At 36.9% G+C, this 25,391-nt stretch overlaps 5 protein-coding genes across 14 annotated transcripts in view; 3 read left to right on the forward strand and 2 right to left on the reverse strand.

Annotated features, from left to right (window-relative positions):
* Positions 1-6,454, forward strand: part of UBP26 (ubiquitin-specific protease 26) — an 11,071-nt gene extending 4,617 nt beyond the window's left edge. The window contains exons 8-16 of one of the 2 annotated variants that reach the window (XM_021420947.2): positions 826-1,004; positions 1,359-1,643; positions 1,733-1,937; positions 2,347-2,418; positions 2,686-2,910; positions 3,810-4,070; positions 4,890-5,031; positions 5,415-5,605; positions 6,021-6,454. In XM_021420947.2, coding sequence (XP_021276622.1) covers positions 826-1,004; positions 1,359-1,643; positions 1,733-1,937; positions 2,347-2,418; positions 2,686-2,910; positions 3,810-4,070; positions 4,890-5,031; positions 5,415-5,509 — 1,464 coding nt within the window. In that variant the 3' untranslated portion in view covers positions 5,510-5,605; positions 6,021-6,454. Of the gene's footprint in view, positions 1-825; positions 1,005-1,358; positions 1,644-1,732; positions 1,938-2,346; positions 2,419-2,685; positions 2,911-3,809; positions 4,075-4,165; positions 4,859-4,889; positions 5,032-5,414; positions 5,606-6,020 lie in introns of those variants that run through there. The other variant, XM_089782797.1, reaches the window with a different exon arrangement.
* Positions 6,455-6,586: 132 nt separating this feature from the next.
* LOC110410981 (mraW methylase family protein) lies at positions 6,587-9,334 on the forward strand. Its single transcript, XM_021420952.2, has 5 exons — positions 6,587-7,286; positions 7,406-7,651; positions 7,729-7,797; positions 8,265-8,457; positions 8,653-9,334. The coding sequence occupies exons 1-5, from the start codon at positions 6,846-6,848 to the stop codon at positions 9,069-9,071; spliced, it is 1,368 nt and encodes a 455-aa protein (XP_021276627.1). The 5' UTR covers positions 6,587-6,845; the 3' UTR covers positions 9,072-9,334.
* Positions 9,335-9,682: 348 nt separating this feature from the next.
* On the forward strand, positions 9,683-13,552 carry LOC110410986 (DUF1997 family protein, putative (DUF1997)). Of its 8 annotated transcripts, none has more exons than XR_002444721.1 (8): positions 9,683-9,980; positions 10,102-10,362; positions 10,834-10,942; positions 11,394-11,439; positions 11,834-11,919; positions 12,522-12,858; positions 12,979-13,037; positions 13,402-13,480. XR_002444721.1 is itself a non-coding variant. In XM_021420963.1 (8 exons), coding segments are annotated over exons 1-8 (732 nt in total). In that variant the 5' UTR covers positions 9,683-10,017; the 3' UTR covers positions 13,502-13,541. The 8 variants fall into 8 exon arrangements, 6 of the variants coding, with proteins under 6 accessions (XP_021276638.1, XP_021276634.1, XP_021276635.1 ...); XM_021420963.1 differs by lacking the exon at positions 12,522-12,858 and adding an exon at positions 13,180-13,248 and having other exon boundaries at positions 9,683-10,019; positions 13,402-13,541; XM_021420959.1 differs by lacking the exon at positions 12,522-12,858 and adding an exon at positions 13,180-13,248 and having other exon boundaries at positions 13,402-13,541.
* Positions 13,553-13,558: 6 nt separating this feature from the next.
* Positions 13,559-22,339, reverse strand: SKB1 (SHK1 binding protein 1). The gene is made up of 23 exons (XM_021420951.2): positions 22,056-22,339; positions 21,342-21,459; positions 20,668-20,777; positions 19,872-19,961; positions 19,710-19,775; positions 19,338-19,417; positions 19,172-19,247; positions 18,923-19,009; positions 18,626-18,710; positions 18,445-18,536; positions 18,323-18,358; positions 17,965-18,033; positions 17,743-17,811; positions 17,539-17,592; positions 17,369-17,443; positions 17,045-17,137; positions 16,838-16,941; positions 16,399-16,447; positions 16,217-16,303; positions 16,023-16,128; positions 14,953-15,040; positions 14,196-14,289; positions 13,559-14,074 (listed from the first exon to the last, which is right to left on the reverse strand). The coding sequence occupies exons 1-23, from the start codon at positions 22,194-22,196 to the stop codon at positions 13,991-13,993; spliced, it is 1,953 nt and encodes a 650-aa protein (XP_021276626.1). The 5' UTR covers positions 22,197-22,339; the 3' UTR covers positions 13,559-13,990.
* A 759-nt stretch (positions 22,340-23,098) lies between these two features.
* Positions 23,099-24,942, reverse strand: LOC110411032 (keratin-associated protein (DUF1218)). 2 transcript variants are annotated; one of them, XM_021421023.2, is made up of 4 exons: positions 24,783-24,942; positions 24,456-24,574; positions 24,100-24,314; positions 23,099-23,517 (listed from the first exon to the last, which is right to left on the reverse strand). In XM_021421023.2, the coding sequence occupies exons 2-4, from the start codon at positions 24,543-24,545 to the stop codon at positions 23,226-23,228; spliced, it is 597 nt and encodes a 198-aa protein (XP_021276698.1). In that variant the 5' UTR covers positions 24,546-24,574; positions 24,783-24,942; the 3' UTR covers positions 23,099-23,225. The 2 variants fall into 2 exon arrangements, with proteins under 2 accessions (XP_021276698.1, XP_021276699.1); XM_021421024.2 differs by having other exon boundaries at positions 24,456-24,594; positions 24,783-24,938.
* Between the last annotated feature and the right edge of the window lie 449 nt (positions 24,943-25,391).

The following is a 25,391-nucleotide window of genomic DNA, read 5'->3' on the forward strand; positions in this document are numbered from 1 at the left end:
TCTTTGGCACTTGGTTAAACTTATAATAAAATGCAGTTGGCTAGCTGTCCCATAGCTACATAGTGAGTGTAGGAGGAGGAGATTTTTTATTGTGCTCTCTAACGAGAGCAGAGATTTCTGATTGTTCTCTCTAACGAGAGCAGAAGGCCGGTAAACCTTTGAACACCATATGCAGCCAGTGTGGTCCACTGCGAGCCACTGGACCACTTTCTTGGTGCATTGATCTCTTTTTCCATCTGTTGATATTAAAAACATTTGTCATTTAGCTTGGGTGGTGTGTGGGCTAGTGAATTGTAGGTCCCGAACAAATGGTGTGGTCATGCAGAAATTGCCCAGGATTTTCCAGAGACCAAAGTGCACAAATATATGTGAAGTGTGTAACAATGGATATCATGAGTATAATGTTATTACTGCAGGGTATCTTTCATGTCTTTTCTTGGAAAGGTGCATATTTTAGTCTTCTGATGTATTGGCCTTCTCTGTGAATGGTAGTATAATGCTTCCTATGTACGATAGGAAGATGAAATCTCACGAGAATCTTTTCTCTTGGACTACTTGTGCACCTCCTTCGCCTTTTCTTTGTTCTTTTCTCTTTTTCTAAACTCTTCTCTTTCCCTATTGCTGCATGTGTAGACTTATCTTGGTTTGAATTCTGATGTGCACATTAATTTTTTCTTTTATCAAAAGGTAAAAATGATAATTGTTATGTCAATGTATTCATATGTTTGTAGATAGTTTCTCATTTCCATTTTCATCTGTTGTTTGCCCCCTGTGGTGCTGTGCCATCACTGCTGATACATTTTGTTGGATGCTTGTGCAAACCAGTACAATGGGGGCCCAACACTTGCCAAAGCTGACTATTGCATGGAATGCCTTATTGATGTGGCACGCACTGTCGTCTGTGCTGACAGCTATAGGGACCGAAGAAAATTGATGAAAGAGATTGCAGACAATGTACTTTTGGGCAAGTGCATGGATGGAACCTACTATGTTTCAAAGGCATGGTATGAGTACAGTTGTTTCTATTTTATGTCCACTTTAAGTAGTTTCACTGATATGTTTACCTTGCCAGACTACAGTAGATTATCATATTCTTCTTCTGCTTGATAGAAGGAAAATCAGTTCCTTTTAACATTTTGCTTCTCTTCTTCTGAGCTTCTATATTGCTCTGTCTTGCATATTTTGTCAACTTGAGCTTTCAATTTGATCTAGAAATTGGTCAGAGTAAACGTTGTGGGTCGATGACATAACCTATTCTGAAGAATAAAACTTGCTCCACTTTGCTCTCTATTGTTATGTTTTGGGGGTGTAGTGAGTGGACATGTAATAAAACTTGCTCCACTTTGCTCCGCTTGTAGGTTGCAACAGTGGGTGAAAAGAAAAAACCTTGATGCTCCTAGTGAAGCTGATGCTGGACCAACAATGTCTATTACATGTCCTCATGGGCACCTGATGCCGGAACAAGCTGCTGGTGCTAAGCGATTGCTGGTTCCTGAGAAGCTATGGCTCTTCTTTTATGAAGATGCAATCACAATAAAACCTGATGAACCTTCAGGTTGCTCAACTTTTCCTTTTGACTCTGAAGAGTGTCCTGAGTGCAGCAATGCACTTTCAGAAGTTGCTTGCTTGGAAGATTCTATAAGGTCAATCTGAACTAAATTCACATCCATTCTGTATTGATATCCACTAATATGATTTCACAGTTGACTGACTTCCATTGTTTATGCTGCAGAGCAGTGAAGCTCAAACAGCGGCAAAATCATGAAAAATTAGCCACGGGCAAGAGTATTCCACTGTCTTTAAACTGCAAGTATTACTTGGTGCCTTCTTCTTGGCTTTCAAAATGGAGGAGCTACATCACTGCAAGCGGCAAAAATATTTCATCTATGGAACCTGAAAATCTAGATGGCACCATTAATTTGCTGAAATGTGAAAAGGTGACTTGCAACTTCTCCAATAATTCTTTTTCTGTATTCTAGCACCATTGCAGATCATTTGTTTTTTGTGCCAAGAATTGGTGCTTATTATTTTTCCTCTCATGTGGGGACGTAGAAAAGATTTTTTGATGTGCATTTTGTTGCTTTCGATTATTTGATGATGACATTTTTCTGCTGTAGTTAGTTAAAGAAAATTTCTGGAATAATGCACTTATGAATGGGCCAACAACCACTTTATAACTAAAATTGACTTTTAGCGAAAAGGGTGAGGACTTTGATGTCAGAAGTAAAATTTTAGCTGTAGATTATTGCGGCCTATTTTGCTTCCAGTTTGCTCAACTTTCACTCTTTACTTTTAGTCATGAGGATAACGGTCGTAATATCCTTCTTCCGCCTTTGTTTTTCCCAGCATTTACGTCTTCTTGAAAGGCCGCCAAAAGTGGTCTGCAAACGTGGTTCCTATTTCCAGAAGGGTTCTACTGTAAGTATATGAATGTTTATATATATATATATATATATATATATTCATTTGCTTAAATATGCAGACACTGACACTTACAAGTGCTATCTATTAATTATAAGCTTTTTTGGCAATATCCACTCTGCCTAGTTGTCTAGAATAGTAGTTAAAAATTAAAGGTATATAAGCACCTTCTGCTTCAGGTCAATGCTTGTATAAATTCTCTAATACCTGCCACTTGCTTTGTTTTCTTTCTGCCTCCTTCCTCCTCTCATCTTTGGATTTTAGACAGATAGGTTGACAATTATCACTGAGAATGACTGGAAATGCTTTTGTGAAGAATGGGGTGGTACTGAAGAGGACGGCATATCTGCTGTGATTGAGTTAAGTAGCACTGAAAATTTGGCTGGATGCTGTGAGGACATGCCAATATCTGTGCAGCAACTTGATCTTTCAAATGAAGTAAATAATGAGGTTGAGTCAAGACAGCTGGTGATTAGGACCTGCCCAGAGGTAATATTGCTATTTAACCCTGAACTTTTCTTATTGTTTGGTAATCTATGTAATGGAGTTTATTTTGTTTTGGTACTCATGACTATTGAATTCTTTTGAAAGTTAAAATTGATGATAATTAGCTAGTACTATTGCTGTTGGTGTTGTTAATTTTCAGTAATGAAATTTAAAGTGGAAGTCCTGAGGTATGCAAGATGGTTTTTTCTTTTTCGCGTGGAAGATGCGAGTTTGCAGAACAAGAAAATATTTGGGAAGAAGACAGAGATTGCTGTAGTTTTTTTTTGTTATTTATTTTTTCTTCACTTAAATGGGTGAATTTTTATGCATTCATGTAGAGAAATAATTTAAATATTATTGTAGATTGAGGAAGAATGAAATAGATGCTATTTGATCTATATGATCCTAAAAGAGTCCTAGGAATTTAATTTGCAAGAATGCAGGATTGCTCATGGGTTCACAGAAAATTCTGAGGCATCTCACAAGTTATGAAACTTGAACAATGTAATATTGGCTAGAGTGGATTTGCAACATTCTGCCCAGGTTGTTTGGAATGACCATACTCCCTCATTGAAAGGAATGTAAATGGTGCTTTGAAAAATTATTTTTGGTAATTGCCTAATTGGTTCACCGAATATTGTTGGGCATCTCAGATGTCCATAACATCTGGACATCGGAATTGTGGACAAGGCAAGTTACAACATACTGGCCCAGGTCATTGGGAAAATGAGCGGAGAACCTCAATGAAAGGAATGTAACTAGTGCCTTAAAATTTTGTAGTTGCCTCATATCTGGGGAATGAAGTATGCTAAAAAATTTTCTATCCTAAACATGGTTGGGCTTTCAGTTGCTATCACTCTTATATTTGAAAGTTAGAATGACTTATGTTGATATTTTGCTAGGCATGTGAGGAGTGCATTGGAGAAAGAGAAAGCTGTGAGTTGATGCAAAAGCTTAACTATGCTGATGAAGAGATTTATGTTTATCTTGTACGTGGAAAAGAAGCCCCAAAATCGATATTACAAGCATCTGAGTACTCTGAGCCAGATCGACGAACCTCCAAGCGTTCTCGAAGGACAAACAATGGAAATTTACTAAATTTAAAAGTTTCTGCATCTACATCAATATACCAGTTAAAAATGATGATATGGGAATCACTCGGGGTAGGTAATGTTGAGTTTGTTGAATTTAACTATTATTATTTTTGAAAGTGCATGCTTCGTTTTTCTCGACTGATCATGTATTTTTAATATTGCAGAAATAGGAACATGCATTCCCGTTTCTCTGTCTAGAACTTCGAGTTGTAATGTTTAAGACTACTTTAGTTGGACTGACAGTCTTGTCTTTTCCCATGAACCATTGTCTTCCTACCATCTCCTTGTTTAACAAGACACTACTATTTGTGGACTTTAAAAATTTTGGTGATGTATTGTTGTTGAGTTGAATAAAGTCTTAATTGGTAATATTAAATACACTATTTATATTGTTACATTGATCTTATCAAGCTTGCCATTCTTATTGCAATGTATTGGTTGCTCATAAAAATGTTAGTAGATGTTGCAAAGAATGTTAGTTCAAGTTGTCTCTGATTTAGCTTTATGTATTTAAAATCACTTATCTGGGCAAAGTTTGATTAAATTTGTGGGAAATGAAAGTTCGTGCTAAGTTCATTACATGTGATTTGAGTAGAACATGCTATTAATTTAGGGTTGATATCAATCTTTACTTCCTTTTTTTAGGCCAAATATCAATCTTTGTTTGCAAAATGTAGTATTTGAGACTTTCTTAATATTATTCATTCTGACAAGGTTTGCTTGCTTGTCTTCTTGGAACTTAGATATTGGTATTTTCAACTTTATTTTTATTAGATGTGTTTTTGATGAGCAGTTGTTGTTCTCATAGTAAAATATGTTTTCGTTCGATAGTAGCCTCATTATATGTTTTCGTTCTATAGTAGCCTCATTGACAATCATTTTGTGCAGGTTGTTAAGGAAAACCAAATACTTCACAAAGGATCCCGAATAATTGATCAGGAAATGTCAACTCTTGCAGACATGAATATATTTCCTGGAGATAGGCTTTGGGTGAAAGATTCAGAAATCCATGAAGATCGAGATATTGCTGGTAATTGTTCTTCTTTTTTTTTTTTCCTTTTCAAGAAACAGACTGTCATAGATAATGTGTTAAACAGAATTAAGGTGTTATTTCACTGGTTTTTGCCCCAGTTGGATATGATGTACAAGAAACTGGAGAAACTGTTTTCTGTCTTCATGTCCTCAGCAGGTTCATCTTTGTTATAAATTACTGCTTTAAACTGCAGTTGGCATGAATAAGAATCTGACTTTGGTTTATGTGAGAGTTGTTGGATTCTTTAATTTCAATGACATTAGAAAAGAACAGGAAAAATATGGGAAGAATCTGTATGGTTACTTTCGTTCCGAGCTTTATCACCTAAGTAGTTCAACACTGAAGTAGCCATTATTTGTTGATCCTTTGGTGCTGCACAGATGAGCTTTCTGACCAGAAACTGAATGTTGATAATATTGAAGAAGGATTTCGGGGAACACTATTGACAGCAAATATTTCATCTCAAGTTGTTTAAAGGAAGAATACTTTTGTTTTTTGCCTACAACAAACTTTTGTAGATATTTATGCTGGAAGAAGAAATCATGGAATGCTTCTATTTGCATGTTAGGAGGTAAGATGCCTTAACTCTTTTTATTGGATTGTAAACTTCTTCTGTTTATAGTGGACATGCGTTTCTTCTAGCTTCCTCATTTGTCATCTTAACATAGTACTTATTAAAAAGCTGCCATGGCCAGTAAGCAGTCCTCTGCTCCGGTACAGCATGACTGAAATTGTTAATGTCCTAGCTTCTATGATTGGTTATTCAGACATGATTAGATGTTCGAACCTGCATTCGATTGTCTGATGACATCCTCAGGAAGTAGTCTTTTGTATATCTGATGACATGAACAACATTCCAGTTGGTGTCTGAAATGTAAAATGGCAAGAGGACACATCTCATTTGGTTGATTTTGTAACTTGTTGTGGGTTTGGTCACTGGTGCAACTAGTAACTGATTCATAAATATGTTGTATTTGTGGAAGCAGATGGTAGGACAGCTGCTGCTTAAAGGAATTTTTTGTCTATTCCCCAGCCCATTTTTGTGCCTTGATAATATGAAGAAAACCCGGACTTACTCATCCATGGCAGATGATTGGAGTAAACTGGTGGGTGACCACAGTGATAGAAGAAAGCCAAGGATTCTGGAATTGCTGAGAAGTGTTTTTTATATATACAAGTGGAGATGGATATGAGTATCAGTTGAGGGACTGTAATATTCCCTTGGTTGTACTGGAAATGCTTTTAAGTTGTAGACTATATTTGGCATGTGCAAATGAGTAATATCTGTTTAAGGTATGGAGATAGGATGCTGAGTGCGGTTCATAATGAGATCTAGTCGTGTGTTGTGTGTCAAGAACATTAGACCTATCTAGTACTAGTCGTAGTATTTTGGTAAATATATAACGTAGCTTTCCTGGAAGCCTATTTTCGGCTAGCAGTTTACTTACAGTCACATCAACTGGAATCATATTTTATGGCTATCTATTTTTTACTTTATAATAATAATAGTAATAATGGTGAAATAATTGATTAAAAATGAACAAAAATTAAAATACAATTTCATTCGCATGTTTTGTTTCCTTCCATTGAGAGAGAAAAATCGTGGTAGAATTAGAATCTGAAGTATGGTTAGTGTATATTATTAAAAGTACAAAGTAGTATCTAAATAAATAGGAAGTAGGCCTTGGGTCTGGGAAAAAGGGCGAGGCCCAAAATTTTTAGCCGTCTAGGCCTAGTGGTTGCATTAAGTCTCACTTTATCCCTGGCTTTGTTTGCTGGATTGAGGTGATGATGGATCTGGATTAGTATCGATGGCGGCAAAGGCAAAGCAAATGATGCTGAAGATGTTGACTTCTTCCTTTTCTTTTTCTGTTTCATCACTATCGGCACCGGCATCGGTATCAGCGGTCCGTCATCCCACAAAATCGTGTGCTCTCGTGAGATCTGCTGCTTGTAGAAGCATCTCTACTGATACAAGTAAAAAGAAGAAGAAGAAGAAGAAAGAAAAGGGCAATTGGAATGCAAACGGGTTGGAGAAAGAAAAGAGAAGGACCCGTTCACTCAGGGATTGCGATATTGAGATTGAGGAGAAGGAGGAGGATGATTCTTCTTCTACTTCAGTGATGATGCAGCAGACCCAGACCCACGTTCCCGTTATGTTGGGTGAAGTGCTTGATGTCTTCTCTTCAAATTCAAAGCCTCTCTGCTCTTTTGTCGACTGTACTCTTGGAGCTGCTGGTCATGCTTCCGCGGTCTAATCTCCTTCTTTACTATATAATAATGTGTGTGGACTGCGTAGTGTTAATATTAGGTTTTTCTCCTCTCCTGTATACTAACAAATTGGTGCTTCATCTTGACTGTATAATGTCAGATAATCCAGGCCCACCCTGAACTGAAGCTTTTCATTGGAATGGATGTGGATCCTCTTGCACTCCATATGGCTCGGTCTCGCATCCATTCTCTTTCCCACTCCCATCCTCACCCTCACTTGCAAGCTTTCACTTTTCTCAACAATTTCAGACACATCAAATCCGTTCTGAGGCAGGTTGACCACCCCGACATCTTCTCTTCCGGAGTCGATGGCATCTTAATGGACTTAGGAATGTCATCCATGCAGGTTTTCTCGCCTTCCCTCTTCCCTCCTCCCTCCTCCCTCATTTTCCTTCATCGTCTCCCTTTTCTGCTTTTGCGCAGGTCAACAATCCCGATCGAGGTTTCAGTGTGCTTGCTAATGGACCTCTTGATATGCGCATGGATCCTCAGGTAAGACTTAAGAGTAAGACCTCTCGCCATTCACAAGACACCGAATGGTTTTTCCTTATTGTTTCTTTCCCCCTACCACATCCACATTTCAAGTTTTCAACTTTTCTTGTGATTTCATACATGTTCATCATGATGCTTTTCTGCTTTTACCCTTTCGCTGCAATTTGTTCATCTTTCCGCCAGTCGAGTTAAAATTTTACTTTGTTTCTTCTCATTGCCATAGGAAACGTTATGGATGTTGATTATTTTGCTACCTAAATGTGTTTACTTTTCGGGGAAATTTATAGTATGTCATATCCTAAATTGCTTGCCTTACTTCATTGATCACATATATCAAAGCATTGGCAACTTATGTGCTACACAATCTGTTCACTCAATTGTGCATGTAGATGAAATTTGTGTTTAAACATCTCAGAATCTTTAATACTTTTTTTTCTACTTAATTAACTCTAACAGGTCTATGACAGGCTAGTCTGAAAGCAGAAGACATTTTAAATTCTTGGCCAGACATTGAAGTGGGAAGAATCCTTCGGGATTATGGAGAAGAAAGCAATTGGTGGTTGCTTCAAAATAAGATAATTCAGGCCCGCCTACAAGGTGGATTGCATTCCACTGGTGAACTGGTTGATGTTATTCGGAGTGTGAAGCCTAGAACAAGGGGTAGGTTTCCTCTCCATTCATCCGGTGCAGTTTTGTGCTTTTCATGTTTCGTGTTTAAATTTTCTTACTTGTGTTGAAATGTGGCCGAGAAGTTAAGGACTGGGTCCAAATGGTGAGGCTTTTTGTTTGTTAAATGGACACAATCTGATGTGCTTATTTCTACTGGATGGATAACATGCAATTCAATTGACACAGGAGGCAGGCAAGGTTGGGTAAAGACAGCAACACGAGTGTTTCAAGCCCTAAGAATCGCTGTCAATGATGAACTCAAGACACTGGAGGACTCCTTGTATGCTTGTTTTGATTGCCTTGCTCCTGGGGGTAGGCTTGCTGTCATATCTTTCCACAGTTTGGAGGACAGAATTGTGAAACAAACATTTCTTAAAATCATCGGTTGCTGCATGGAAAGTGGGGATGGTAGTGAGGATATAGGAGATTTGAGAAAGATGAGAAGTGACAATAATCTAAATGAAGCATGGATTCGACAGACGATACAAGGTTGGAATGGAACAGTACTTACCAAGAGGCCAATAACACCATCTGAAAAGGAAGAAGGGTTCAACCGTCGGTGTAGAAGTGCTAAGCTAAGGGTAATTCAGAAGGTGCCTAGATAGGTGATGGGTGAGTTATAGCTGGAGGTCGTAGCTAGCTTAGGGAAGTTATAACTGTATCTTTTATGAGCCGCTCTGCCTTAGGCATTCAATCCCATCTGTTTCACAATTAGAAACTTTCCACGGAGGGAAAAATTGTTAACAGTGTACCATCTTGTAACTAAAATTAAATTTTACCATCATTGGCGATGGTGGTGGTATGACATTTGGAAAGAGGAAGGGGACTCCTTTGCCACCATTGGCCATGGGATTACTACCCTTTTGTTGTCATAGGAGTGGAATCATTTGATGTGCAAGTTAAGTTACATTACTTTGAGCCAAACTAAAAAGAAACACTTGAGATTCTCGCATATTCATCCCGGGGGAAAAAATAAAAAGAAAAATTTTCATGTCTGCAACGTTGGGTGTTACTGTCCGTCAATTTGGAAACTTTAGTAGGAGTTTGTATGTATGCATCTTGGAGGGACGGTCGTTATTTCTATGTGCAGAAAAGCAAGGCTTTGTAGAAACTCATATACCTAAAAGAATTGTTGGTAGAAGCAAGCAAGACGTCCATTAATGTCTATAAATTAATAAAAACGTGCATCTTGTTACCCGAAGCAAGTCGTTCGTTTATATATATGTACTATTTGGGGAAAAGGTTTCACAGACCTACACAAGTGTACTACACTGGTGATAAAAATAAAAAAATCCCGCGAGGCCAACCGCAACTTTCTTTGCGGGACAAAACGCAAAAGTGTGGTCGCTGACTGTGCAGATTGCACTGTATAAGTAAAATAACAAGTGTCAAACCTCAAGTCGGCTTGTCCTTCTGTTCTGGGGCTAGTAATTGGGGATGATGACTATGGTAACTGCAAGCAACACTGCACGTGGATGGACCTTGAGCAGCAGCAGCGGCAGGTTTATGTTAGAGTAGTACCGTGGACTCCTGAGATTGCTTCTTTTCTTTATGTGATTCTAATGCCTCATAAAGTAAATTATTACTCTCCTAATTCCTGCCTGAAATACCAAACATGCTTTCTCTCTGTCTCAGGCTCAGGAACGCTACTCTCCCCGTCCAACTACACTTGCATCAAGTTCAAGCCAACAATGTTGTAGCCTCCGCTAATGCAAAGCGAGCAAATTTGTCTGCCTCAAGGATCCAAAGAGTTGAGCTTCCGGTTTATGATGACACTTCCAAGGGCCGCCAAGCTTATCATATTAGCCACTTTTTAAGCCACCCATCTGGGATCCAAGCAATATTAAACACTAGTGCCTTGCAAAACTTTCAGTATCTTGACACCAATGCATACAGGTCAACTTCCTTCCTTCCTTGTCTCATACTCATACTGCTACTGCTACTATTTATTTGCCATCATCATTCATGTTCTTCTCCCTCTACTACTGTTCCACCCCATTGCTGTCTAGGCAAAACATAGTATCTCACTAATAAATTTCCTTAACAAAGATGATAGAAACCCTTTCTGGCTCTGCCTCGAAAGTTAATGTTAGGAGATTCACTGCCCGACCCTTGATTTGGAAAATTATATATTTTTAAACTCCACTCTTGTTGTATTCAGTCTATGGCCTGGCAATTTTTTTTCCTCGAAAGAAAAGGAACTGATTTTTAATGAACCCGTTCCAAGTTACTTTCTCAGTCATCCTAAACCATTAACCTTAGAAAATTCTTGAACCTCAGGTCTTAATAAGGTTTGATGCCTTTTCTCTGCCATCTTCTTTGTCTTTTCAATAGCTGCAGAAATGATTTTTCTTGCCTGCTGTGCAGGTGCACACTTCCAAAACTTGCCTTCTTCAACTTTGAAGCAACACCTGTACTTGACTTGCGAGTGATCCCCACAAAAGAGGATTGCACCGTGGAGTTAGTTTCTTGCAAGGTGAGCTTATCCTCTATTTAGATATTGTAGAAGGTGGATGTAAAAAAATCTATCATCTGGTGATTTACCCATAAGCATTGAAGCTCCAGTACAAAAGTGAAGAATGCCCAAAATTTGAACAGATCAACCTATGAAAATATTGCTGTATGGAAAGACTTCTTTCTTCAATCAAGTTGGTTTCTGCTTGCTCACAACACAAAAGTATACACATTAATAAGTGACAGTCAACAAGAAAATGCCAATTTTTGCTATTGTGCTTGTTAGTTTATGATTATGATGAGAATGACATATAGTCTATTTTCGCTGAATCCAGAACCTAGTGACATGCAAATGGACGAAATAAATGTAGATCCTTGTTAAGTATTAAAAGGGAAAATGAAGGTCATTGTTAGTCATATTCTGTTTGATGGCTGCTGAAAATTTTATACGCTTGTTGCTAATGTATATGCAGTTCAAGGGTTCAAAAGTTGTGGAACGCCAAAATGACTATTTTTCAGGTACTTATGGCCTTTGTGTATCTTTGAGCTTATATAGCTTTGGTATTCATTAGAGTGATAGATGTTGTGTATGAAGCAAAATCAATAGGTTTTTTCATAGTGCTAAACCTATTGTTGTAAAAGCCAGATTGCCTGTATTTAACAGTTGAAAATTATTTTGATTAAATGAAGTAATTTTTGCTTTACACTAGGCAAGATTTCATTCAATTTTATCCTTATTAATCATGTAAGAGTTTAATTGGAAATTGGAGGGCCTATCAAGATTTTTCTTGTCAATAAATTAATTATGAACTTCCAAACTTGTTTTTAGGATTTTCAAGAATCCATGTTATGCCATATAAAATGAGTATTTGTTTCTAATTTATAACAATTAATGTTGCTTTCAATTTTGCAGCTTCTATGATAAATCATATTACTTGGGACACAGATATTTCTGAACCATTTTTGGAGGTTGATGTCAAGTTGAATCTAAGTCTTGAGGTTGTTATCTTATTTCCTTGACAGATCATGACAGTAATCTGAAAATTACATTTTAGTTGCACCCATTGACAGACCATTGTTCTCTAATATCAACATGCCATGCTTCTCCTGGTTCTTGTGTGGTCCTGAGATGCCGCCACATTGACAATATATAAGAAATTGTGAAATTGTCTTCCAAAGTCGTTCAAGTTTTGATAAGGAGGAGAAAGAGGTGGAGGGATGGAAAGTTGAGAGAGGAGATAGGAGTGAGAACCATTTTCTCTTTCAACCATGTTCTTGGTAGATAAGACGGAAAAGTGGATAGATAGCAAAACATTTTTCCATTTACGGCACATTTGTTTCATAGAACGGAATAGAAGGGGGATAACATTGCAAAACTTTTCTCTTTTCACTTTTCTCTCCTACCAAGTGAAGGCTTATCGTTGTTGCATGACAAAAGTCTCATGCATGGGTTGAGTTCTATTTTCACTTAAAGTGACAGTCAACAAGGGAGGACCTGATCAACTGTTTGAGCTTTATAATAGTGAATCTTGATGGATGTATTCAGTTCACTGAGCTTTATAATAGTAATAAATTGGGATTTTTCATTCTGCCCTATGCAGCTGTACTCTAGTTCTATCTGCCAATATGAAAAGTTTGGGCTAGATCCAGCTTCTCGGCCACAGAGGAAGTAGACTACATCGAATACACCACTTGTTCAACTTGCACTTCTTCGGTTCAGTTTTAATTGAATTTCAAAGTATTCAGGGTGTTGGTGTCACCATGATTTTGGGGCGTTTGACCAGATACTTTTACTTCATAAGTTAACCCTATATCCCATTAAGTTGGGATGGGGGGCTCATATGAGTCGAGTTATATTTTAATTTCTGAAAGTTCGGTTCTGGTCATATTTTTGAGAGCAGCGGCATGATGATACGATTGTTTTCCTGTTTTAAACATGTTAGTGTGCTGAAATTATTTACTTTTACATATGTTTATCTCATCTTTTCTCTGCCTTGTATTGAGCTGCTTAGTCTTTTGCTTCTATAACGTACAAATGATGCTGACCTTTGTAAACAGATTTACACACGACCATTTACTTCACTGCCAATTTCAGCTGTTGAGCGTCCAGGAAATCTGTAAGTATTTTTGGTTTAATAAAATGAGGTTACTGGTGGGATGGCGTAGTCTATGGATTTTTCCACATAATGCATAGATTATGTATTTATCAACAACATAGATTGAGTAATATACAGCAAGAAATGCAAATGTTCATTGCAGCAATCACGCAGATGCTAGGATTATGTGTATGTATGTGGACCGGATGCACATCATCAATTCAAAGATGAAGTAGCTTCTCTATCTTAATACAATATATTTATTTCATGAGTAATTAAGTTGTCGTTAAGATGAAGTGCAATTAGTAGCAATATGGGATGGATTTTCATTTGTATCTGCCATGAATATTCACTCATTCATACAATGGAATTGTCATCAAAACAGAATGATGCAGGCTCTTGTGGATGGACTTGTTCCTGCGCTTCTTCAGCAACTAGTGCAAGATTACAACAACTGGGTTCATCAGCAACTTCAAAATTCTTAATGAATTTGGCAACTAAACCTTTGACGGACCTGTTAACTGTTTTTGGTTCCTTGGGATTTGGATCAATGATGCCATAAAATATGTAATTTGCTTTAATCATTTTAAAGGTCTTTTTCTGTTTAATTAATTATACAGATAACAGGCAAAAGGCAAGCAGGACACTGATAACTGCCTGTTGCATACAGATAATTGTTGTATTCAGAAAATGGCCAAACGTCATTCCATCTACTTCGGGACAATGATAATTTGTTTTAATCATCTTAAGTGGCCAAACGTCATTCCATTGTATTCAGATAATGACATCACAAGCACCATTACACCATGTAACTCCCCCAGGACGCTGATAACTGTTGTACATTCACATCTACTTCAGGCTGGAAAACATAAGTCTTTTTTCCTCTCTTAGGTTTCCAAGATAATGCCTCTGCTACTTTTGACATGTAATGAAGCAATACATCTTCCCTCCACACAACTGGAAGCAAGCTCCCTCTAAAGACCCACCCAGTACGACCGACCATTGCTGTTGTGAATAGGCGATGGGCAAGGAGACGTTACACACCATTCATACCAAACCTGCACCCACCCGATCAATTACATTTTTAATTTTACAACAAACTAGGAATTGAGGCTTAGAAAATAATAAATCTAATATTAAAAAACGAAACTCATAATAATTATAGACAAAATGACTCACCTTGGAAGAACCACAACAACGCCAAAAATGTACTTCTAGTGGGGAACCAGGTTGTACACATATTGGTTTCCTTAGTGGGAAAAATATTGCAAACCTTGATGGAATCAAAACACACCAACCAAATTTGTCAATTTCAGGGAAGCCTTGTAACAAAGGAAAGAACATCCAGTTTGTCTTTTGTAAAAATTGGACATAGAAGATAATGCATCTCACATTTTAGTAGGCTCATTAAGTTTATAAGCTCAGTATAGGTGCTAGGCAGTTCAATGGTTCTGAATTTTAAATAATCATAAGTCTTTGTCTCATTCTTGCCACCCCACTATGAAGCTCTAGTAAATATCTTTAACAACAAAAAGGAGCAAAGACTGTAAAATAAAAGAAATCCACCATCAGTCTAGGGGTCACTGGGCAAAAACAAGAGATCCAGTTGCTTATGTTTAGGGCAATCCATACTTCACGTTTCTTACCTGTGTATGCTGAAATTATTACCAAACCCAAAGTCATATTTCTGGTTCTTTTGTGGGACTTATTTGCAGATGTTTGCAAGATAGCAAATCAGATACACAGTTCCACAAAGTTAAAAAGGCAAACAATGGTTGCATCAAAGTTTGTCAATTTATTTTCTCAATATTGCACTGACTTTCCCTAACTAATTATTCATCTTGAAAATGTCTGATTCCATATTTCTTCTAAGATAAACAAGCTTCAAACTTATGAGCCCTTCAGACATGAATTCAAGAAAAATAGAATTGCATACCAGCTGAACATGTTTGGCGTGGCCATTGATGGTTCAATACCAAGATGTACATCTTTGTAGAGTGTTGCATCAAAGTAGCCAGCAAATCCTTTAATCAGGTTTGCAGACAGAAGTCAGGTCCAAAACTTATCACATGAAAATGTACTATGATTTTCATTTAAGCCAACTGTTTTCTGTAAAATTAACATGCATGCAATTTTGTAATCATGAGTAAGAAAAACATTAGAGTATAAGTAATTGGTATCCAATCTACTACCAGAGTTATCAAGGCAGTACAAGGTCAGATGCTAAATCCTAAAGCTTCAATGCAGGTATTCATCCAACCATTTCTTCTCAATTCAACTTTAGATTGTGTGTGGCTTATGAATTTAAACCCCACCTCGAACAAATATACCAACACCTATTTATCTTCTTTTCTTTCCCAGATCCCTGTAGGATGAGATAAATTATTCATGTCTATTGATGATTCTACTACCTTGCTTCTATACTACATCCCACGATGCTACTATAGTTAATGGTTGAAGGATTGTGCACGCTGTAAAATGCCGCTTCATTTCACATTGTGACTTTAGTATCCATCAACAACATAAAGAAAGCACTACCAATTATCAGTTGCACATAATTGCATACTAAACTAAAAATAAAGTACTATCCACTCCTGGAAAACTAACATCTCTAAAGTTTCATCAAGATTAAGCACTTCATAAGTTGAGAGGACTGCTGTGAACCTAGTATTGTCAACCTGAAAATAGTATAATATATCAAATCTGTGACAAACTGGAATATTATCAAAATGCAAATAAACATTTATAACATGAGGTCATAGACAACAAGAGGTAACGTTCTCATCCTGTATTACTATTTGCTACACTTATTTTTAAGATTATTCCTTTTTTTTTTTTTTGAAAGAACATTTTTAAGATTATTCTTGAAAGGGGCAGAGATCCAACTCATTAAAATAGTGTAAACCAGACTCCACGAAAACTCCAAAAAAATGATGATCTATGCATGATATAGTTTTTCTACAACATTTATTGAAAGGAAATGAAATAGACTTCGTTACTACACACCATGTACAATGGCTGATCCAGTGTCTCGTGGTATTACAAACTGAAGCTTTTTGTAACGTTGATTGCTTTTCTCAGTTGAGTAATCTGGATGATTAAATGTAAATACCTGTACAAGGAAAAACAAAAAGACAGGTTAAAAATAACACAATTCTGGTGTTTCATAAGCATGCAAGACTCAATAAGTGGAAACCCACAGGTTTTGAAGGAGCAAGCTTGGCAATACTGTGCATTTTGACGACATAAGCAGTTTCAAAGTGGACAATATCTTTATGTGACTTCACCTGTGAATACAACAAAAGGAAAAAATAAGTTTTTTGAAGAACAAACTGTAAAAGAGCATACCAGGAAATAGTACAGCATATATACAAGGGCATACATCATTATATAGCTTCGAAGCAGTGATTGGTTGGATGAAACTTGTGTACCTGAGAGGCATATCACAACAAGATGCATTTCAGATTTTCAGTCACCATGACTTCATGATTTTCAGTTAATTGTTACTGAACTTTACTTAGTTTGTTGGCAACCTTTGCTGTTGACATGGTCACTAACATGGCTGATATGCAAGTCAACAGAATCACCCAATTTGTTATAGAACCAAAGGTTACCAATTGTTAAGAATTCAAATCGGGAAAGCCAAGTGACAGTGACAAATCTGGTGACCTCTGATATTGTTATCCCAAAATTTCAGGTATTGATCTCTACCTACATGAGGTTCAGCCCTAAGAAGCATTGATAGAGAATTCGGCTGAATCCTCCTTGGAAAAATGAATTATAAATTGCCACGCTGCTTTATAAAAGAAGAATATACATACGACGAGGGTATTGAGATTCCATCTTGCTTCAAAAACCGTTGGGCTCCATCAAGACACTCAGGAGACAGCTCATTATCACCAAAAGATCCCAGCAATTCACTGACCTAGATACCAGCATAGTAAAGTCAAAGAATATGAATATGTAAGAAAAGGCAATATGAGAGTTAAAAATGAAAAATAGAACACAATGTATAAATATTCGCGTACCAGGATGTCAGCCTTTTCAGGAGCATTCCAAAGACGCATATCACAAGAAACTATGGTAACAATATTTTCCCACCCTTCCAGTTTAACCAAACTCTGTTTAAATAAATATCAGACTCTTTTCAAAATGCAAAACTAAATGAATGTTCAACAAATTTGGACAAGGAAAGAGCAAAATAATAGTCCACATTTCTAATTCAGGGCATCCAAAGTAATTATCCAGGAACAAAAGTCATACACTGCCTGCATAATGTCTTAGCAAATTATCAGAGCATTATCTGCAGAGTATCACATCTTGAAACATAATAACTAGAATCTGCATCTCACATGAAGCGTGACCACAGCATTTGGATTTTTTTCCACAGCATAAACTTTAAGCTTGCGTCCAGTTTCCTCAGCTGCCTATCAAACCAACAAAAAGAATATAAAGACACATCAGAATAGAAAGAAATTGCATAAATCAGCAGGCCCATTCTGCAAAAGATGCAGGAATTTACCTGTAATGATGCCCTCACAAGGGGTCCTCGTCCTGCTCCCACAACCATCAACACCTTCCACAAGTAGAAAACACACCAATATCAAGAATGAGAAATCTTGTGAGCATCAGATCCATGAAAAACCAATACGGAAACAAGATGATCAGAAGTGATACAAAACAGAGAAATCAGAATATTATGATTTGTGATAAAAAGGTAGCTTACAGTGGTTAATGTTGATGCCTCCCCATCAGGGACCCTGTCCAGTAACGCTTTACAGATTGCCCTTTGATACTAGCAAAACATAAGCACACCTCTGTTTAGATTGCAAAATATGAAAGCCTAATAATAGATAACTACTGCCACCAGTCAACACTATATGATGAGTCCCACCCACAAAAAAGTTATTAAACAAATTATCTCTAAAGGAACAAAACAAGTATTTACCTGTATATATTTCACCGAGTCTTTCTCAAACGTTTCATAGGTCTGAGCCTCCAGATTATCCATCAGAGGCTGCATTAAAATAGCATAATCAACCAACCTTTAACTGAAATAATAATAATAATAATAATATTGGCAAGAAATTCGCATAAGAGTAATGCTATTTTGTCCAACATTCGGACCATCCAACTACTCAAAAATGGCATATAAGTGATAAATACATGGGCATTTATTTCTTGTGAGGAGTTGAAAATCAGACACTCTAGCATTTCTCGTAGCAGAAATAGAAAAGAAATAATATCTTCAAACACAAAGCGAACGCTTGTCAATCAGAAGTGAATATAAGGCAAAGAAAACTCACTTGCAATGGAGCCTGTAAAAAATCCCTATAACCAAGCTGACATATGAGAATGAAAGAGTTAGAAGGCAACAGCACAGAATTAACTTGCCTTAACGTTTGTTCAGAAAGAGAGAGAAAGAGACCTCAATACGATCTTGCTCGGAGAGTGGTTCCATCCTTTGATAAAGATAACCCACATAATCCAAATATGACCTGAGAGGATGTCTTTGCATATCTGCATTTATGCAAGATGCAAAGGAGCTTATTCAACATCAGACCCACCTGCCACTCAGCAAGCCATGCTGACAGAAGATAGGAACTTACTGTTCACATTGTCATCAATATGATTAGCAGCTGCACCTGTAGTTGCTCCAGGAATACCATGCACAGGTTTTCCAGAGATAACCATCTGTCAAGATATTTTCCAAGAAAACTGACATGTGAATTTTCAAAACAAATAATAATAATAACATAAAAATCTAAATATCAGAGCATAACACGCTGTGGTCTAAAACAAAGCAGCAAGCAAGCTTTTACATTGGACTGCCAGGAAAAAAACTAAAGTAAAAAAAATCCTCAAATGACATAAAAATCAAATAAGCTTGCACCTGGTTCTCATACCTGTACAGAATGGTTAAAAAATCCAGTAATTAGCTTCTGATGGCGCTTTGATAGGCAAGGGTAACCTCGTGCATTAGTCAGGAAAGACTGGAAAAAGTAGTACATTAAAAATCCAGGGAAACATGGAATAATCTGTACTAAAACTAAATAAAATCTAAAGAAGAGTTTTAGTCTTATGGGATGGTGGGGTTGGAACTTAGCTCTTCTGAATAAAAAATAGTAGTAAATAGAACCTCATGGTATACTTACATCAGTATGTATTATGGCCGCTCGAACAGGCTCTCCAAACCACCGTCCAATTGAGTTTGCAGAAGGTAGTGTACTCCTAGAGTAAAACCAATGATTACTAAAACTGTTTGTTTTAACTCATAAGTCAGGTCAAATAATAAAAATAAAACCAATCATGGTAACTCACAGAATGTCAAGGACAAGACATAGTTGACTATGGTGTTCACAGATTAGTCGAAATGAATTCCAAAGTTCCCAAGAATCCATCTGTGCAAAAAAAGGGAAAGGTAACTATTGAAAGCACATTTATACTCACTTCTTTGCAACCCTACTCTCTTAGTTAAAAATAACTCCAAAAAATTTATAGACTTGAAGGTTTTATGAGTGATGTAGACAATAGAATAAAGATGACAAGTTTTTTCTCAGACACATTTTATATTTTTTTTCTGGGAATTAATTGAAGACCAGGATAGAAAATAGCAAAAGGATAATAGCAGCATAGATCAATCCAGTTCATCAAGGGTAAGATGCCAGCACCAAGAGTAGAGACTTCACTCACCACATGATCAGAATCAACATCCAGTGAATCATCATCACTTTTTAACAGTGGAATCCTTAGCCACAGCTTAAGTGAGGAAACATTAAGAGCAGAAGCAATTATTAGAACAGGACACAAAAAATTAAATTGGTTCTGACTATAAATCCAGATAAAGAAAGCCACCTGCATATTGCTTAGGCCCTGCACTATCTGATTCACACATCGAGCATAATTAGCACATGATGCTCCCTTAGGTGAAGGAAGAAGGCATGCCTACGGCAGATAATAAAATGGATATCATAAGCTGCCGATAAAAGAACCAAAAATCTCTTTCAAGGACTTGAGGACGCATGACATTCTGTCATGCATTTTATAACCATCAAGATGAACCCCAACATCTTATGCAACCTATTTCATGTTGTACTTTATTTTATACTAGCATTTGTTGTACTTATCTTTTATTTATATTTAAATAATAATTATATATAAATAAAAATGTTTTTAAAGTGTAAAATTTGAAGTATAAATAATAGAAATTTTATAATATTAATATATAAATTACTCAATACTATTAGAATTAAGGACATTTTTTTAAAAAATGGAAGCCATTCAATGCAATTAGAATCTTTATTTACAAACACCCTTCAAGGTGGTACATAGACCATGAAAACTTTATGAGGTCTACAATGTTTGTGGTATTGTTAATCCAACTTTAGAGTTCAATATCTTGTAAGCCGAAAAAAAAAATCCAACTTTAGAATTATGATTTAAAATTGAATGCTAATACAAGATAATTTATTCTTGGAAAATAAGGTCAATCCACAATTCATCATATTGTGAAGTTTGGTTTCAAAATAAAAGCATCAAATCACTCTTCAACTAATCTTGAACATCAGAAGCACAGAATGTAAAGCTTTCTGAGTGTCTGTGCAAGCAAAACCTTACAACGCTACAAAATGCTTATTACAATTACGCACACCTGTAGGGATAGATGAGCAGCCCATGCTATTTCTTGCTTCAAGGTAGTCTCAGAATCCCTCCGAAGGATCTCATCCTCTGAATCCAAGTCAATCCATGAACTGATTTTTCCTGGGCAATTTCAAGAAGCTATTGATAGCGTTTATATAAATTTCGAGACTTTCACTAACAAGCTCAGGTTGATGTAAACATTCAAGGGCTAGCAGCTGCGACAAGTGAATCTAAAATCCTTACATGGAGGTATGGATATAAACGTATGGTTGACAAAAATGTCACATGAGCACCATTATTCACTTTATGAAAGCAACCATAAAATGGATAGAAAACAGATAGTAACTATCAAAGCTTGAGATTAATTACAGACATTCCGCCAACTTACAATATAAGTCTGTTTTACTTTGATCTAGGGGTTCAGTATCAGTGATTGCATTTCTTGAGCTGACCAGGGAGTCACATTTTATTGTCCTTTTATTGCAAATGGAGAGTACCATTCTACTTGTTTCTTAGAATGGTTACATTACCTGAACAATTTGTCTACTTGTATTAGCCAGTGTTTTAGTCTGCTGATATACCCCATGTCTTTCAGCTACCTTAATCTCTTCACAATAAAACTTATGACAGTGTGTTCAGAATGTCATGATTAAAATTCTAATAGATGCAAGTAACTGTTCATACCGACAACGTGACTGCTCCACTGGGCAGGAGTCAAAACTAAGTCCGACCCAGCAAATGGCAGAACATGAGAGCTATCAATGCCTACTTCCAACAAGCTGGGTCTGTAAGCAGGATCCATCTGTGTAAATAAGTGGAAGGAAAATAAGTGCAGCTAGAGAATGAATAACATAAATAAAAGAATAGTTTCTTTTCCCCCCTTCATTTCAATCTTTCTATTTTTCTTGCTTTCAAAACAGACAAAAAGAAAAATTAGTATAGATAAAAAAGTCCAAATTGAGAACTAAATAAACAAAGCAGGTACGTAGCATACACCCTAAAATGGAAAAATTCAGAAAAGAAGCTAATTTTTTGTATGGGTATCATGCAAGAAATAATACTGATAATTTGATATGATGAGAAGGGAAAATAAGGAGCATCAGGAAGGGGGAAAGAAAGAAATGTTGTTGACCGCCGGAAAGTGAAAAAGAGTACAGTTTCCACAAGAAAGGCCGCCAAAACATGATTTAGTTGAGCCTACTACCATTCACACACACAAAAGCTTGGCTTATTAGTGAATGGGCTAACTAGCCACCAGAAATGAGGAAATAACACAAGAAAGGTATGCATGGGTGAGTCTGAGCGTCAACCAAGATCTGAACGAGAATGCAGTTGGAGTGGGCTACTGCCTACTTGTTCAATATAAAAGAAAGAAAGAAGAAGAAGAAAGGCACGAACCAAAGGTGCCACAACAAAATCAAAGCCACCAGAGGAGATATTGGAAGACAAAAGGCGAGGGACGTCATCCTCGAACTCGGTCTCCACCCCACAGTACCTGGACTCGCTCTTATCCCATCCTCCTCTCTCTCCTAGAGGCATTTTCTCTCTTTATTTCTGTTTCTGTTACTGCTTCTTGATTCTTGCTTCTTCTCTAAACCAAAATCTATTCGCTTTGACTTTGGCTTTGGCTTTGCCTTAAAATTTGATTATATAGGAATAACAGTGAAACGAAGAGAAGAAGAATGTAGCAGAGGGGAGGGTTTTGGTAGGGTTTGTCAATGCTGAGCAGTGATCGCTGACTTGGTAGCCCAGTCCGCTGAGCCCATATCATAATACATGATCCAATAGTTAGGCCCAAAGTCTCCCAGAAAATGATAAGCATTAGTGGTAGTAACGCTTATGGCTTATTCTTCCTTTCTTCTCTTCGCAATGACTTTTAACTTGCAGACAAATACGTCTTATTTCGGGCATTGCTCTACTTGTTAGACCATAAGTCATAGCAATAAACATCCACGACCTTGGGAGTAGAATACAACTGGCTACTATCTTATAAGAAGCTCATTTCAGGAGCAATCTCCCAACCTTCATCTTACCATCAGGACCAATTGTTTTTAGCCCAATCTCGTTGATGTTGCCTTCTGGCTTTTGGTACTCGTCAACTCTATTCCTCAGAAATAGAATACGTTATAAAATAAAGTCAATAAAAAATGTCCAAAGTTTGGACTCCGTATAGCTGAATGATTTTCTAATTCTTTAGATAAATAACTAGCATTTTCCACCACTCAAAGAGCCAACTTGTTTCTATAATACAAGAGAAAAAGGGCAGACAGACACCACAAACAGCAGTCCGCTAAATTCACAAAGCTAGCTGCTTGTGTTTAAAGCCAAATGAATCGCCATATCTATTCATAAGAAAACACCAGCCAATGCTAAACCAAGCAAATCCAGATGAATTTAGCTTAAGCTACCATATTTGACACCAAGATTGAAAGATGGGGGCATTTACAACGAGAAGTTTTTCATTCCATGGAGATGCTGAATAACACCAGTACATAATTGATACTGTGAAATGTAAAAAATCTAAACCATAAAGATAGATTTGGACCGATTTTAGGCCCATCAAAAGCATTACACAGCACCCCCTTTGACATGGTATTCAGCTGAAAGAACCTGACCGGGCTCAGCTTTAGTGTCTTTTTCAACTTCATCAAAGTGATCCTCTCGGGCATTATCAGCCAACATAAGGGCAACTAACCAGAAGAGAGCTGAATCGAGTGATACAAAAGCACCGCCGCCAAGGAGACCAGTCTTAGCAGTAGGGCATTCTGTGGTGAGATTGCGATGAACATTGCGTGTCAAGTGAAGCTGCTCTGTTATTGTTGGCCATAAGAGCAGAGTGGCTGCTAGGCCGCATGAAAACCTGCAACAAGCAGGTCAAACTTGTAGTATATCTAAAGAACACGGGTGTGAATACTTAAGTATGTTGATAGCATATGATGGTCCATTCATGATAAATTACTAAGTAATAGTAATATGATTCGAGAATACAATATGATGTGATGCTACCAAATATTAATGGTAATGGTAACTCAAACAGATGACTGACATATCTAAAGAACACGGGAGTGAATACTTAAGTATGTTGATAGGATATGCCTATCCATTCATGATAAATTACTAAGTAATAGTAATATGATTCGAGAATATGATATGATGTGATGCTACCAAATATCAATGGTAATGGTAACTCAAACAGATGATTGATATATCTAAAGAACACGGGAGTGAATACTTAAGTATGTTGATAGGATATGCCTATCCACTCATGATAAATTACTAAGTAATAGTAATATGATTCGAGAATATGATATGATGTGATGCTACCAATTATTAATGGTAATGGTAAATTAAACAGACGACTGATAGTAAGGAAATTTTATTGAATTTACATAAAAGAGAGGTTTAGAGAGAGAGAGAGAGAAAGAGAGAGAATAGTGCTTACAAGGCAATGTTGAAGAAGACGAAGAAACTAGTGCTTCGGAAGAGAACAGATTGCGGAACAGATTTTCCTTTGTAAGGGTAAAACAGAGAGATATAGCCGGCCAGGCCAGATAAAACCAGAAAAACGACCGATAGGTAACCAAGAACCACCGTGGGATCCGATGGATACTTGCAAATAACCACATCTTTTCCAGAAATTGGAGTTCCAGCTGCAGGCTGCGAAAAAATCAATTAAAATAGTAAAGATTCATCAAAAAGATATAATCAATATCAATAAAAATAAAAGTTGGGTTCTTTATCAAAAAACCCCAAATTAACAGTTGCAGATTGGATCAGACAAGGTTGAGAAAATAATACCTTCTTGTTTTCAGCAATGACTCCAAAGATGAAAGACAAGATGCCGAGAAAGGAGACAAGCAGGGACATTTGCTTAATGGTGACAGGCATTTTGGATTTCGGTTTGACGATACGATGCTCTGCAATAATGGTAGCAAAACTGGCGGTATCAATTAATCTATGAGTACTAGTTCAGAATTAGGCAATCTCATCTCCGTCTGTATTATTGGTAGCAAACTATTCAATCAATTAAAGGGTGTTTTGTTGTTTTTTGTCAGAAAAAAAAATTGGCAAAAAGGAAAAAATTGGAATCTGGAATTGAATTTGTTGGAGGAGGAATGGGCATACCTGATCTTGCCGAGAGAGAGAGAGAGAGGAGAATGAAATCAGAGGAGCAATATATATATATTGCGATGAAACCAATCCTCCCCTTTTATGTTCTAATAACAAGGGTTTGGGGGAAGGGAAGTGAGATCCGGATTCTGAAGTCCCCCCAAAGAATCGCCCTGGAATCTCGCCTTATCCATCGCCCCTACGATTACCTTTTTGCCCCTTTCGTTTTGCACTTCATTTCATCTCTTCTAACTTTTTCTGTTTACCAGATTTGCATTTACCCAGAAAAGGCCAAAAGTAAGGTAAATCCCAATCTGGCCCTTTCCCGCTACACGTAATTTTAGCTGGGATGGATGGGACTCTGACTCTGACTCTTTGACCCTTTTTTTTCTGGATTTGGTATTTCTAATAATTAATAGAAATTTAATTCTTCCCTTTTTATTGATTTCTCAAGTGCAGGATATTTTCTTTTTTTCCAAAAAGGAAATACCAAAACAGTTAGGTTGTTTGGAGATGTACATTCCGATTTGACAAATACCACAAGATTTTCATTGCGAGCAATTATGCTTAAAGTTGGATATAATTTTTTTAATAAATTAAATGTACTAATTATCTTGTTCATGA

This window comes from Theobroma umbraticum, unplaced genomic scaffold (assembly GCF_002168275.2).
Source record: "Theobroma umbraticum cultivar Fairchild unplaced genomic scaffold, ASM216827v3 scaffold_56.0, whole genome shotgun sequence".
Classification (NCBI taxonomy): domain Eukaryota; kingdom Viridiplantae; phylum Streptophyta; class Magnoliopsida; order Malvales; family Malvaceae; genus Theobroma; species Theobroma umbraticum.